Source organism: Genypterus blacodes, unplaced genomic scaffold (genome assembly GCF_046128005.1).
Source record: "Genypterus blacodes isolate CSIRO-AG114 ecotype Tasmania unplaced genomic scaffold, CSIRO-AGI_Gbla_v1 ptg000021l_1, whole genome shotgun sequence".
Lineage (NCBI taxonomy): Eukaryota > Metazoa > Chordata > Actinopteri > Ophidiiformes > Ophidiidae > Genypterus > Genypterus blacodes.
Genome location: NW_027466834.1, coordinates 4,432,849 through 4,448,366, shown reverse-complemented (window position 1 = coordinate 4,448,366; position 15,518 = coordinate 4,432,849). Strand labels below are relative to the sequence as shown.

General features: G+C 45.2%; 1 protein-coding gene across 1 annotated transcript in view; it reads right to left on the bottom strand.

Annotated features, from left to right (window-relative positions):
- Positions 1 to 15,518, bottom strand: part of wwox (WW domain containing oxidoreductase) — a 118,773-nt gene that overhangs the window by 80,577 nt on the left and 22,678 nt on the right. Inside the window, exons 6-7 of the mRNA XM_076142372.1 lie at positions 5,304 to 5,392; positions 939 to 1,124 (exon numbers count right to left, since the gene is read on the bottom strand). Of these exons, the coding sequence (XP_075998487.1) occupies positions 939 to 1,124; positions 5,304 to 5,392 (275 nt within the window). The remainder of the gene's footprint in view (positions 1 to 938; positions 1,125 to 5,303; positions 5,393 to 15,518) is intronic.

Genomic DNA, 15,518 nt, shown 5'->3' with positions numbered 1-15,518 from the left:
CATTTAATACACAGTGACAGCGTGTGGAGGGAAATGAGTTTTCAGTGAGTGCTGCTGTCATGTTTGACAACACGCATTAAGTCGGATCTATCAGCTCGCGGAGGAAAACTAGCCAACATAACGACTTTAACCGCACGACTGGAGATGAAGGGTTGAGATGAGGTAGTTTGGGGATATTAATGTTTAAGGTCCATCAGTGTGACTCTAACGTGGCTTAAGTGTGACTACGGGTCAAACTGCGGTGCGGTGCTGGAGCTCACAGATGGAATGGCAGATGAAGGTGAGCATGCTTGCATCTTTATATCAAACCATTCAGCACACACTAAAGCTTTGGCAGAGTCACTTTTTGCTGATGTACAGGTGAGGCCATTAACATCATTGGTACGGAAAATAAGAAACCAGACCTTAACTTTATTTAGATGAATTTTTAGTTCGAACATTGTGTTGTTTATATTGCATATTTGTGGTTTTCCTACAAAATAATTGCAACACTGCATAGGCAGTATGTAATGGACTGAACTGAGTAGCCTGTGACAGATAAAGTGGAATAAAGTTTTATCTTTGGAAACAGTTACTACAAACTTCTTTAATCATCAGCTGAGTGTGTCTGCTGCTGGAGCACGGCATAAACAGGTGAGGAGCCTAAGTGTTTCTTTCCATGCTGTTTGAAAAGTCTCTCGCTGCAGATTCAGACCAGGTCAAAACAATAACCAGCTCCGCAGAAGTGTGTTTAGCTGTGGATATGTGACCATACTGAGTCGTAGAGAACAAAAGGATTTTAAACGTAATATTCAGTGAGCGCTTGAGCCTCACAATAATATTACTTAACACGTGTGGAGCCTCGTTTTAATATTGTTCCCTCTTGAAATCAACATCTTCACTTATAACAACTGGAAAACCTTGAAAAAAAAGTGACTTCCTTAGTTTGTTGTCCGTACCTATGAGACTCTGAAGACACCACCACAACGCGAGACGGGGCCGAGCGACGTAGGACTTCCTGTAGGCACTGGACGAGCAGGAAGTGGCCGAGGTGGCAGATCTGGAAGGTGGACTCCAAGCCATCCTCTGTCAAAAGCCAGGGCTGAGTGCACACTGCCGCATTACACACCAGGACGTGTAGGGCCCTGTGGAGAGAGGAGAGGCAGAGTGTAACATGTTTGTGCAATTGTTATTGATTATAAGTGAAAACAAAGAACGGCTTGGGCATTTTTCATAGATTAATAGGCTGAAGGAGAGGTAAGGAGAGACTGAGAGGATATATATGAAAAAGAGGAGGAAACAGTCAGAAGAGGAGGCTGCGAAAGGAAACCGGGTGTCCAATTCCAGAGTGCAGTAGACTTTAGAGGGCTGCAGAGACACAGCAGCAGTAATGCTGATATGATACAGAGGTTTCCACTGCAACTCCCCACCACAGGTACTGGAGATACTGAATACAGCTGGACACAATCCAAGAGAAACAACACACTGGAAAGCCATTGCAAATCTTTTCAGCACACAAGGGTGGCGGAGGGAATGGGTGTTGATATATACGACTGTGTAACCACTCTGAAATACCAAACACATACACACCAGCACACCAGAAAGACTTAAGAAAAGAGGAAATACACACACGGTGGCAGAATTTAGGATAGTAAGTATTTCAATCCTGATAAAGCGATCAAGCGTACCCGATCATTGGCCCCTTAGCTTGAACAGAGGTTAACCATGAGGTACGCTTCTTATCCCACATACACACGGAGAACGATTCCTTTCTTACACCCTTCATGTGGGCGTCTGTGCGACAAACACTCCCTCCTCGTGTGTGAGTGAACGCAGATTACTGGATTGGTCAGGGCAGTGAGAGATCCTTGTCGGTGACAGCGTCGCTCCAGCGAGCCCGAAACCACAGTAACACAGCCGAACAATCCAAACACACCCCACCAATTTTTAATTTCTTCCATTAGAATTAATTATGAGGCCGAAGGCAATTTGTGTACCCTGTGTTTAAGACTGCCTACTGGATTAATTAAAAACTGGATGCTGGAAAATTAATGTGTGAATTGTTATGCCTTGCTATAATGAGCCATCCCATGCTATTACATAGGAGTGTACTGTACGATCACCTTCAGGCCTCCGAACACACAAGGTTCATTAAAGAGCACAAATCAAGTCACAAGTCAACTTAAAGAATGCCTACCTCAGCACATTATCAACAGAAGGCACAGGCGCAGATATTAAAATATGCACAAATACACATCCTGTAGGTTAGGCAGGCTCACTAAAAAAGCAAAGCTGAAAAAACTAAATAGTGAGTTGATGACTTTTTGACCTGCACCTAAACCTGAAATGATACAAGCTCACATAAAAGCACCACACTGACTGTGATGTAGATGTCTGTCATGAATCTGCTCTAAACTTTAAAGCAGACAAACTACCGTGCGATAACATTGTGTGTTTTGCAAGGTTAACCTCTTGGCTCTCTCTCCCCAGCATTGCGGCTGGACGCTGCACCATGACAACGCCGGCATGAACTATTGACTGAACACTTCAACCTTTGACTGCAGCCACTGTCTCGACTGAGTCCTTATATCTGCTCTACTTGTTAAGGTTTAAGGTTGGGCCCTGTGGTTTGTTGTGCCTCATCGCTGTGGAGACAGTCTGGCCCAAAAAACAAAGTATATCACCCAAAGTATAATATAAATTTGTGAGCAAAACTCCATACTACCAACTTTTCTCTGGCCAGTGGAGATATTTCCCCCACACAGCCCAGATGGGCCTCGAGTGAGTCTGCTTGTAATGTAAAAGGCCTGTTAATTCAACTGCCCACCAGTTAGTCCCTCTCTCATAAGCGCAGGTCTAATGAATGTCTTTAATAGGCCTATTGCCGCTTACCACAGTCCCTCTCTCCACATTAAGACCTCACACACCACTGTGCACAGTGTGCAATCTCAGCGCTGGTCAAACGAGGGTGTTAACTACCAAACAGGGAGACATCAGTTTATATATTTACTTTAAATAACCCCCCTGGGTATGACCCCTGACCTCTATGATAATGTGGGCCAGCAGGAAGAGATTGCCTGTGCAAGCTGGGCTCAGACTACTGGTCATTAACACTGCTCTTTATTGGCAACAGGGAAACTGGCACTAGTGATGCAAACACAGATGCAGTACAGGTGCACTACTCCAGATCCATACACACACACACACACACACACACACACACACACACACACACACACACACACACACACACACACACACACACACACACACACACACACACAAACCATACACACAATGAAACTCAAATGATGATCAACATATAAGCTGTCTCCAGTTTGCTGTTATTGCAGAATTACAGTCACTATTTGGAAGAATGGCAGATTGCTTTGATCTGGCTGATATCTATTTATGAACCACCTATTACACGCAAGATTTTTGAAATAATAACAGCATAAAGGGAATCACAAAGAATAAAATCACAGGTGAAAACAAATTGCATGTGTTAATTATGGAACAATCAGTATAAACTGTATTAGGGGCGCTCTGTCTGTGCTATCCTCTATCAATTACATCCCAATGAAATTGCGTTGCATTCAACAATATCAATATCCAGGTAATTTCATTTCAAAGGACAGGCAATTAAAGCAGAATCGGGGTCAATGGAACACAAAGCAGCGTGAAAGCCACTGACTAAAGCACTTAAAAGCAAGGGAGTGAGAAACGAGAGAAGGAAAAGAAAAAGACTCTGATTACATTTCACCTGTCAATGACACGCTACAGGAGCGTTATTGTGTGTGTGTGTGTGTGTGTGTGTGTGCGTGTGTGTGTGTGTGCTGTCTACGTCTGTCTATCTGTCTGTCAGTATTTACAAAACTCTTGTGCGTCCGTCCGCTTGCCTGCGCACAGAAATATCTGTACATGTGTGGAGGCACGCAGCTCTCTGTGCACGTGTGCATGGATGCACATACAGTATGTACGTGTTGTGTGCGCGCGCACTGTGTGTGTTATGCCTCAAGACATACGCAGTAATAGAGTGGTGGGAGACTCAGACAGCTGCCCAGTGCCATTCACAGCTCAGAGCTCCCAGCCTCCACTCTGCTCTGTTCGCCTTCTGATGAGAATTAATGTACTCTGACGTCCCCTGGGACTCCCCCGCCACCCCCCGCCCCCCCGCCTCAACAGCACAGCTAATGAAGAAATACAACCTTGCCAAAATACTAAGGTAGAGAGAGGGACACGGACGGAGAAAGACTGAGAGACAACATGACAGAGAGAGAAAGAGAGAAAAACCCAGGTGGAAAAAAGCACGTTACAAAGACGAATATAACAAAAAGAATCAAAGAATTTCAGGGATGTTAGGGGTTAAAGATAAGTCAGTGTGCGGACCAGAGGAACGGATATGAGAGATTGAAGGATAGAAGTGTAGGGGACGTATCGAGGGAAGCCACAGCGAGGCTTGGCGGTGACCCAAGACACGTGTCCTGGATGGCCATACCCTGCCCCGGGGCTGCTCCGGGCAATGACTGCCCTGCCTCTCCCCAAGGGGCTCCCCTGACACCAACATACACCCGCACACACGCCCAGAGACCTATGGGTGGATGAGCAGTATGGATGACAGCACGCGTGACCCCAAAAATAGCATCCGCCGCGACCCACCAGGAGACGCAAGACCGTTAAAAGCTGACCGACACAAAATAAATGCTGTATATAAAATCTGATCTGCTCCGTTAGAGCAATGTCAAGCAAATCGACACGCACGCACGCACGCACGCACGCACACGCACGCGCACGCACACACACACACACACACACACACACACACACACACACACACACACACACACACGCACACACGCACACACGCACACACGCACACACACACACGCTTGTGGGGCCCTCATCCATATGGGGTCCATCACTTATTGTTTGGATGGACATTATGCATCATGTATGTGAGATAATAATTGTGATGAATTCTTGGATAGAACAGGAAGTGCGGTGGAGTCTCATTTGTGTCATTTTTCTCGTCTTTTTCCCCTTCGTTTCTAGGTAACGGACTGAGAAAGCGTTGACAGATGAAATGAAAGTGAAAGCAGACAGCAGGCCTTGGATTGTGTCATGACTGCTCAGTTACTTAGTCCTGCTCAGTTCTGCACTTCTGACAGTCTTTCACATAATTGATCTAAAATTCAGATGGGTCGAATTCACACTCGAGCAATGTTTGCAGCGACAACGGCGTGGATATCCAAGCTGGAAGGAAAAAGCACCACTGCAGAGGGAAAAGGTGTCGTTGTAGCAGAGGCACGGCCGTGTATACTCACAGATTCTTCGCTTTGAAAGACTCTGCAAACTCCCTGACGCTGCGGAGAGAGGCCAGGTTGCACATCATGGCTTCCACTCTGGCTTTGTGCTGCAGAAAGGAGAAGGCACAAAAGTACATTTACCACTTTAACATAACTGAGATTTTTTTGGTCAAATGACATTAATACCGCCGCAGTCACCGAGCATTACACTTCAGAAAAAAGAATGATTAACTACTGCTTCAAACTGGAACAACGGTGTGTGTGTGTGTGTGTGTGTGTGTGTGTGTGCGTGTGTGTGTGTGTGTGACCCTGTATGTAAAATCAATGACACAAGTGAAATCTAATACTCTGATTCACACTGCTACAAACAACGAAGAAGAATGCTGACAAATGGCCACAACGCTTTCTAAAGACTCCCAAAGAAGTAGCACAGGTTTTGACTGCGTCCGCTTAGTGTGTGTTTGCATTCTGTGTAAGAGAGAGAGAGAGAGAGAACCTGTGTGTGTGTGTGTGTGGTTGTGTGTGTGTGTGTGTGTGTGTGTGTGTGTGTGTGTGTGTGTGTGTGTGTGTGTGTGTGTGTGTGTGTGTGTGTGTGAATGTGTGTGTGTGTGTGTGTGTCTGTGTGTGTGCGCGTGTGTGTGCGTGTGTGTGCGTGTGTGTGTGTGTGCCTGTGCGCGCCTGCGTGCGTGCATGCTTTTGCTGTGCGTGCATGCGCCTGTGCGCGTGTGTGTGTGAGTGTGTGTGTGCATGTGTGTCTCATCTCTCACCATATGTTGGAAGACAGGGTAAAGATAGGAGGGGAGCGGGAAAAGATAAATGACTTAAGAAGTGAATGCATAGCTGCATTTACACACTGAGGGAAGACAGGCTAAATATTCATCATCCACTCCGTCCCACTGTAGCGTCTCTGCTGCAGGGCAAAGGCCTCAGCAGAGACGCACGCAGGCCTGAAGGAGCAGATCTCTTTAATAACAGCATACAACCATGTTTTCTGTCTGTGACAAAGCTTGTCAACTCACTCTACCTCCCTGCCTGTCTTTTTTCCTACTCCGCTGCTTTATCAACACACATACACGCGCACGCACACACAACGTACAAGCTCACGTGGGACCTTGGTGCATGTTTGCAAGAGTAGACCGTGCACCAAGGTGGAGCGCGTTCCACTCAGAATGGCGTAACGCTTCATTAGACTCATCCCTCATGCCGGAAAAACGGGGGAAAAAGAGTGAGATATTGCTCCCAGGACTCCCAGCAGCGCTCTGGGGTCAGGAGCACCAGTTATACCTGATGCTCCCGCTCCCCTTGTCCCGCCCGCCATCCCTGAGGAACGCTGTCAGCTCGCATTACACCCCGGAAAAGCATTCAGCATTTCGCTTCTCCATCCGCCGCCACCGCCACCGCCGCCGCTTTCTGCTGCTTCTGCTCCCTCGTCAGCCTTTTCCCCTGATCTGATCTCCGAGCCGTGTGTGTCATATGGGAATGTCTCTCTCCTCTGCGTGTCTGTCTGCGCGGAGCTAAGTGTACATGACACTCATAGCAAGGACGTGCCATGGAGCAGTGAGCACAAAGAAAACAAGAAAGGGTTAAGAGCGCCTTCAGATGGAAATGTGATTCTTCAGGCATTTTACAGACACCTTAACTGCCCCGGGGTGTATTTATACATGCATACACAGGCACACGCACCCCCCACCCCCCACCCCACACACACACACACACACACACAAAACTCAATGTTGTGACTCAAGGGTAAAACCATGCTATCACGCCATTATCTATGCCTGAATTATTCTCTTGATGCTACTCTATACCATTACATGGATGCTATTACAAAGCATTAAAGGGTTGATTATGGCTATTATAGATATGATTATAGGGTATCTGCTTATATGATCTGCACAAAGCAGTAATCACAGGTGAGCGGAGACAACTGTCTAATTTAATGACTTGTGTGTGGAGCATGCATTCAAACCAAGTCACTCTCACACACTATAAATACAGAAAAACACACATTTGCAAGGCAGGTAAGTGCATGAAGGCAGCTGGAAACAGACATCTGATCACCTGCACGTGTGTGAGAGAAAGATCTGCTCCTTTACAGTATCAAATCTGTGTATTAACTGCCTTTGATTGGTCTTATGAAATGAATTTTTTTACAGTAAGGGAAAGAGAGACACTACATCCCAACAAGGTCAGACTAGGCAGCGGTGTGATAATTAACAGGTCAGTATAAAGGCATCCTCAACAGGGTAGCCCTCCATGTGTGTATGACCAGCAGAGAAGATGAGAGCAGGTGTCAGCTTGACGAACACATATCCGCTTCTCTGGAGACGGGGGGGAAAAGGGAAGAGGAGATGGAGTAATGGGAGACTAGAGGGAGGATTGAGGGGGGTTGAAGGGGGGCCACTGGAGCAAATCCAGCAGGGAGAAGGTGAGCAGGCTGCCTGCCTACCCTCCCCCTGCAGATTGAAGTCTTGCGAAGAAAATAAAGTTTATTGCCTGGAAAGAGGGGGGAAAAAGCATGTAAAAAGCATTAAAGCGATGGAGGTGAACAATTAGACAGATGGCCAGGTTTTGGAAGGAGAAGAAGAAAAAAAGAGGGAGAAAGAGAGAGTGAGAACGCAGGACGCAATCGTTCAGGGTTTTTATGAGGACCCTGACAACTCTTGGTCTCTTCAAGGGCGAAGGAAAAGTGAGAGGCAGCGAAGCCTCTCTGGTTAACTCTAGAGTAATCGCTGAGTGTGCAACACCACACAGCTCGGCTCGGGGTGACAGAGCTCACCGCCCCCAGCTACACACAACCTATCGCTCCATCTAAATGCAAAAGGCTAATTGCGAATGTCTTCAAGAATGAGACGTGTAAATAATCGTTACAGCTCGAAAAACAGAAAATTGTTGCGTCTAGTCTGCCCGACCGCAGGAGCCGTGTGATGAAGACGGAAAGCAGCAAGGTCACCACGATGATAACAGGGGCATCAGATCACTCAGCCCTGCACCCGTGCCGCCATCTCTCACCTTTCGCGCCCTCCCCCTCCCCCTCCACCGCCACCACCTCCAGCCGTCAACCCAGGAGAACAGCTGTCTGTAACATGACAATGACCTTTACGACTTTCACCAGGAGGGAGGGAAGACGGAAGGAGGAACCTGATAGATGAGGACCATGGACGGAGGGGGAATGAAAAGGGTGTGCCTTTGCCTGAAGCTGGCCACTGCCAAGGTTCTCCCGAGTCTCACCTGGTGTGTTCCATGTGTTGGGGAGAGACACGTGGTGGTCACTGCTGTGGCAGTGGGGGATGGAGGTGGAGGAGCTCTAATGCAATTATAACTGGAGCCATCCAATCCAATAAAATGAAGAGGTATTAGAGCAGGAGATCCCCATCCCGTTCAATAAGACACTGGACCACTCTACTAACTCTTAAAACAGACACATGCAAGCACACACACATGTACAGGTACACACACACACGCACACACGCACACATACACTTCGCTGACCCCTTTAATAGCACAGCAGCCACCCCTAATGGACGCAAGGAAGTGGAACCGCCAAATAATACACTGTCTTAATGCACTGGGCTCAATCTCATCCCCCTCTCCCCTTATCCTTCTCAGCCTTCCCTTTCATACTTTAACCCCTCTTTCCATCTTCCCTCACCCAGCGCCGCCCTGCATCACCTCAGCTCCCCCGTAGATCACCAATGGACGGACAACACTTAAGAAATCAAAAGTCCCCCCCCATATATACAACACACTTAACCTGCAGACCCTGGTTTACACCTCGGGCCAGGAGAGGGAAGGTAAAAGAGTGAGCAGGGGAAGGTAAGAGAACGAGCTGCAGAGGCTGGAAGTAAAGAACGCGTGAAATATTTCTATGAAATAGCGGCAGTTGCTATCATTGCTTGTTAATAAGAGATACATGATATATCAATATAAAGCGACAGAAGTACTACACGGCGTGTTTTTACCAGCAGGTGCGAAGGTAAGGTGTTATACTGGTGGTGAAAGTGAATGAGCAGGGAAGACACCATGTGAAAAGGGCACCTTATAAAAGCAATTAGAGAAATGACTTTGAGCCCCTCTTCTTGCTCTGTAGATTAGAACAGGCCTCGGAGGGAGGAACACAGAGGAACTCGGATCTCTGTGACCTTGTCCACAACACGCCATACTAAATTGGTTATCAGCTTTTAAGACTGTATTTTATCATAGATATATATTTTTAGCAAAAAGAAAAAGAGAAAGGGAAGGAGGGGGGAAATGTGGAATGCGCTGGTCGTATATCATCCTGTCACAATTATGACGTTTGTTCATAAATACCAACCAATCTCCTCTCCACCTGGCTAAGTCACATGCACTTGTGCTTATGCACACACCACACGCCAACAAAGAAATACGGACGCGCACCACGTGCAGTGAACGCACATGCACACCACAAATAAAGAAACAGACGCATCTGGCTCGGTGTCCTACCACAGGTCTGAGAGCTGACCTCCACACACACCGGCGCAGAGACGGAATATACACGACGTACATTCAACCATCCAACACACAAATGAATGCATACACTTTGCACATTACAAACACACACAAACAAACAAATGCACATACACATCTACTTACTCACTGACATGCACACACACTGCAATTAATAGGGAGGCAGGTCTCTGGCGAGGAAGAGAAAGTGCCTGTTCAGCACATACAGGCAGAATATGCAATTTCCTCCAGTTAAGTCTGTATTAAATTGATTTCTTCTTTCTCTGACACGGACTGGGTTTTTCCCCCCTAATGAAAGCTGGATAATCTACAGGTTTTTCCCTTTCCTGAAATCAAGTTACAAATCAAGCAATTGCAGGGGCAGATATGGGAAAGGTGAAGGAAGGACATGGGATGATTTTCCAGATGAGAAACATGGAGAATGAGGCACATACGTGCTGATAATCTTAACACGGACATCAGGGGCACGTCATGCACGCTCGCACACACACGCACAGACACACGCGCAGAGGGAGTAAAGGCTACTGCTCGGTTAAGTAGTTGCTGACATCCTGTTCGGCGAGGTGCGAGGGCTACTGCAGGGCCGTGTTAGTAAACACGGCATTAATGACTATAATTAATGAAACATATTAATTAGTAGGCACTTCAATCAGGTAATCACTCACTCAAACCTGACAAGGTGCTGTGTGGAGGCTGGAGAGGAACACAAAGCATGCTGAGAAAAGACAAAGAAGGAGGGAGGCTTAAAATGATGGAGATGATTATAGCAGAGATATTTGAAAATCAATATAACAATAAAAATGTGTTTGATAAAAACAACAGAATATGCTAGAAAGTCTGGGGTTACAAATCAGCCACACAAAACTTCCCAACTGTTAAAATGATTTGAAAAACCGTTCCAGCTACATTCTAGGGATGCCAGCACCAATAAGTCAAATAAAATCATTTGTCAACAGCATATCATTTTTAAACTGAGGCGATAAACAAGTATGTTCCACCGTATTTATCTGAGTCACACACAATGCACTCAGTAATGTGTGAGAGGTCTTTATATAGCAGCAGGAAATGAAATCCTGCAACCAACATTGATGGTTGATATTTATTTAACCTATTAGACAATATTTTTTGGGGGGTGGGAGTTAGCAGGAAGAAAAGATAGAGAGAGAGAGAAAAAGAGAGCAAGATGGACAGACGGAGAGAGGGAGTGCTCGAGACAGAGCGACAGACAGAGATGGGAAATGAAAAGGACAGGGCGGTCATCATAATTGCAGAGTTTGCTTTTCGGATGCAGACAGACCAGGGCCATGGGGCCTCAGGCAGATATCAGATTCCACACAAACACACACATGCACGCGGGTACGCACATACAAACACCTATGTATGCACCCATATAGCCCATATATATGAAGGCACACACACACACACACACAGCCACTCTATATGACTGTTCTCTCATTAAGGTCAGGGATGGGCTGGTATCAGTTTTACGTGTTTTGTCTGCATTTGTGTTTTGTAAAGGATTGAATGTATAGAGTCAGACGCTTGCGCACAGCTTTCAACCCTAACAATGTCATTTCTATATCATAAACGCACCCTCTGTCTCTCTGTGTCTGTCAGGGTGCGTCTTTCCATTTCTGTCTCTATTCCACTTCTGCCTCCCTCCGTCCAGCACGGAGCCTGATCAGATTTACATTAAAAAGTGATGGAGATTTAAATAATGTGTCTATGTTCTCAGAAAGACATCAAGAGATTTTCATCTTTCTCTTCCACTCTGTCTCTTCCTCTCCATTTCCTCACCCTCTCCTGCTCCTATCTTCCCCCTCATCTCACCCACTCCATCTCCGCCAGATTCGCAGACAGTGCACATTTTCCTGCATGTCTTCAGTGTAACCGATACCCCTAACAACCAGGATTTTAATGCGATCCATATTGCTCCCTAATATTTCAGATCTCAGAATAAGCACTGGCAATTACATATTTACACCCAGCTTATTTTGCAATTCTGCACAGGGGACTTTGGTGTCTGGGTGAATAGCACACGCCGACTTACATGCTGATTATGTCGTGGTTAGATAACAATAAAGTCGGAGGAAAACTTCAAGATCCTGCACGCTTATACTGTATATTCAACTTTTTGTTTGGGGGGTGTCAGCAATAAAACTCAACTGTGTTAAGTACAAAATAATGTGTTCTTTTCAAGTGCAGCAGTAATGTGATTGCTTTATCTAAACCTGCTATTTTACACTGTTCAATTTCTCCTGGAACGTTTGTGCCTTGTATCACTTCGGTATCCGGGGGGCTCATGGAGAACTAAACAGACTTGCAGAAATACACACACTTGCATTGCACATATGTACATTGTTGTACTGCGGTACAGAGATGATGAATTGAGCTCCTTTGATTTGGCTACCGAGGCCCTTTTCTGTATCAGCTTTAGAAAAACATGAGCATATCATAATTGAATAAGAAAAGAATCTGGCAATTAAGAAACAAGGAAGGCTTTGATGTGAGTAAGTGTATAATAGGTCTTTGATGAGGGAGTGTTTTATACTCCGCAGGGTCTGGTATGCACTTTGATTAAAAGCTCTTTTGTTTGGCAATATTTTAAACTGCTTACCATTTTCCACTGTCACAATAGTTTACGCTGGAAATACAAGAGATAGAGGCATTTTTTTTCCATTTCTCTTCTTAAGATTAAGTATCTCTGTTTTCTCTGGTATGAAATCACACAATAGTGAATTGCTTAGCTTCACTGAATAAGTACAAAAACTGATCTAAACAAATTACACTCAAAATGATTTTAGTAAAATTATGTAATCATTTTTGTAAAAATTATTTGATTATTGAAAGGATTTAACTCAAAAATAAACATTTTCATCTCAGGCAATTATAGGTGTCAGTGCACTATTTATTTGACCTACACAGTCTGTTGATAAGGTCATGTGCTACACTTTGTATTCTGGAACAACGTCGCACAGATCTGAATAATAGAATTCCCATCATGCATCTTTAGCCCCTTGTCGCCTGATAATAGCCTGAAAGACTCTCATTGAACAATGTAATAAATGCATCATGTGACCTCAGCCAAGGTCAGGGGTCAGCAAGCCAAAGACTGTCAAAGGAGCGCTGCCTGACAGAGAATAAATGATGCCTTGTAAACAAATTGTGTTATTGCTTTAATTCATGCAGTCTGATTCAATTTACTGGGAGAGGAGTCCTTCACGAGGGAACAGAGGAGAGAAGGAATGACAGCAAGGAGGGAGGAAAGGAGAGGAGAGGCAGTGGATGGCTATGGTCAGACACTTGCTCTCTATCACTCCATCACACTGTCACTCCATGCCTTGACTCCACTGCAGAAGAATAACAACATTAACAATCCCCATCATCTCACAAGACCATGTTCTGTTTGGTAGATGCCAGGTCTATTTGTCTCTCAGGTAAATGTAATATGGTTGTTAAATTGAGACGGGCCAGGCCACAGGGCCCACGTGCTGTCATGGAGGAGACGCAAAGTCACAGATCTGAATATCACAGAATGGAAAGGGTACCCACTCAAGCTTAAACTAAATGGGTATTGTTCTGATAATAATATAGTGGCCTATATATTTACTGCAAAAAATAATAGGCAAATTACTATTTTATTGACATTATTTTCTGAATCCAGACTTAATTGTTGATAGTATATGGTGAGATAAATTTGATTTTTTTTCATTCATTCTGAAGATGAAGATGACTAAAATATTTTAAACATTCCTGGATCCACAGAGAGACACAGACTAGCACCACACTTTAATGGATTCTCACGTGTGTCCAGTCCCCCCCTTCATTCATTCATCGCTTTTAGAGTAATCCTACTATCAAACAAACGTGCAGACTTCACCTCATCCTCTATTGTGTAAACATTAAAAGCAGTTGAGGTAATTGGTTAAAAATTAATTGAGGCTAACACAGAGGGAGCCCAGTTGTGCAGCAGCTGGACTACAAAGCTTTAATCTAAAGAAATCTTGAATGTTATTGTGATGGGCAAATGGGAAAGCCCACCTCCTAAGGTACACCTCATGAACCAAAAACGCCCGGAATTAAAGATCTATTTTAAGTTTGGTCTATCACACCAAGCTGCATTAGGTCTCTCCTCAGTTTGCTCCTTAATTTCATCAGAGTAATCCCACATTATTGCCCTCTAACAGTACCCTAAACGGAGAATAAAAAGTTTGCTCCCCTCTAGCAGTGTATTACCAGGAAACAACAGGCCCTCTCCTCATTAAGTTATAGATATAAATGCTCCAAAGCATGAAATTACCCCCGAGCCTCCCTCTCCAAATAACCTGGTTTGCAAACAAATGATCCGAGCACAAGCAGTAAAAGGCAGATTATTAAAATAATAGGAGGGATTTAAATTTGCATCCACAGAACAATTCAGCAAAGGACTATGCAATTACTCCTCCCCCTCTTCTTCCCCTGTTCATTCCACCTTTCCACGGTAAACTCCAGTCCCTCACACTTTGTGTCCATCTGTTCCATGGCTGAAACAGAAGCAGCGTTTGGCATCTCCAGGTGTGTCCATGTGTGTTTATAGCCATGGAACCCCAAATATAACCCAAACCCCAATGCATGTAAAGACGCTTACAAATATAATTGTTTACCTGAATCAAAATCATGATCACATACACATTACACACTCATATGTTCTGATTTGCCTCAGATCCCCCTCACATAGTATCTCTCTCTAAATCACACTGTGATAAATATCCAACTTTAGCCTTAGACAATAACAGTCCCTCCTCCTATGTTGGAGTAAATGGGGAGAGATGAGAGAGTGAGGTGAGCAGGAATGGGCGAGGTAAAGGGTGCTCAGGTCTGCATTACCTCTGAGTTATGGCCTCCATTTGCATCTCAATCAGCCTCTTTGGAGAGCCAACCACCATGGTAACACCCCCATCACACCACAGCCACCATGGGCAATCAGGGAGATTTAGTGGGGCTGGCAGCCTACCGCGGGCACCCCCTGGCTGGGGCTCACAGCTCATTCCCAGCCCCTGGTCTCACTAAGGGCCCTCTGGGCCACATCCAAACACAGGAGAATGGCAGCACTTAACAAGACTGAGGAAGACCAAAATAGACAAGCAGCAGGAACAAGCTATAAAACAGAGGAAAACAAAGCACCACAGTGATTTTAATAGATGTTCCAGCATAGATGTCTGCATAGCGTTCTGTATTGCTGCCTCATTATAGCAGGAGAAAAAAGAAAACAAACTTGAACTTGTGACCTTAGGTGAGAACGTTTCATCTCAGAGTTGATGATGACACTGACACCATCCCACAGCTCCCTTGTAGCAAAAACAGGCTCTCTTCTAACATGTAATGGGTGTATGTGCATCCACAAAGACAGACACACACATACGGGACACACATGCACACAAGGCTACATAGTGTGATTTGCAGATAGTGAATGCTCCACTTGAGAGTTGCCTCTCTAGTTAGCACTGTCTCATGGCTGAACCCTGCTAAGGTATTATTACCTACATGTAGTCCTATTGATATTGTGAGTCCGGCATCTGTTCACCTCCTTGTTACTGCTTGGACCCCAGCACGTCCTATCTGACTGCGTGCATGGCATGTGTGTGTATGTGTGTGTGTGTGTGTGTGTGTGCTTGTGTACCTGTTTGTTTTTGTGCGTGCATTCCATACCTCTGGGGTAGAGAGAAGTCACTGTGCACACTGGAAGACAAGAAGCTGAAGAGGCTA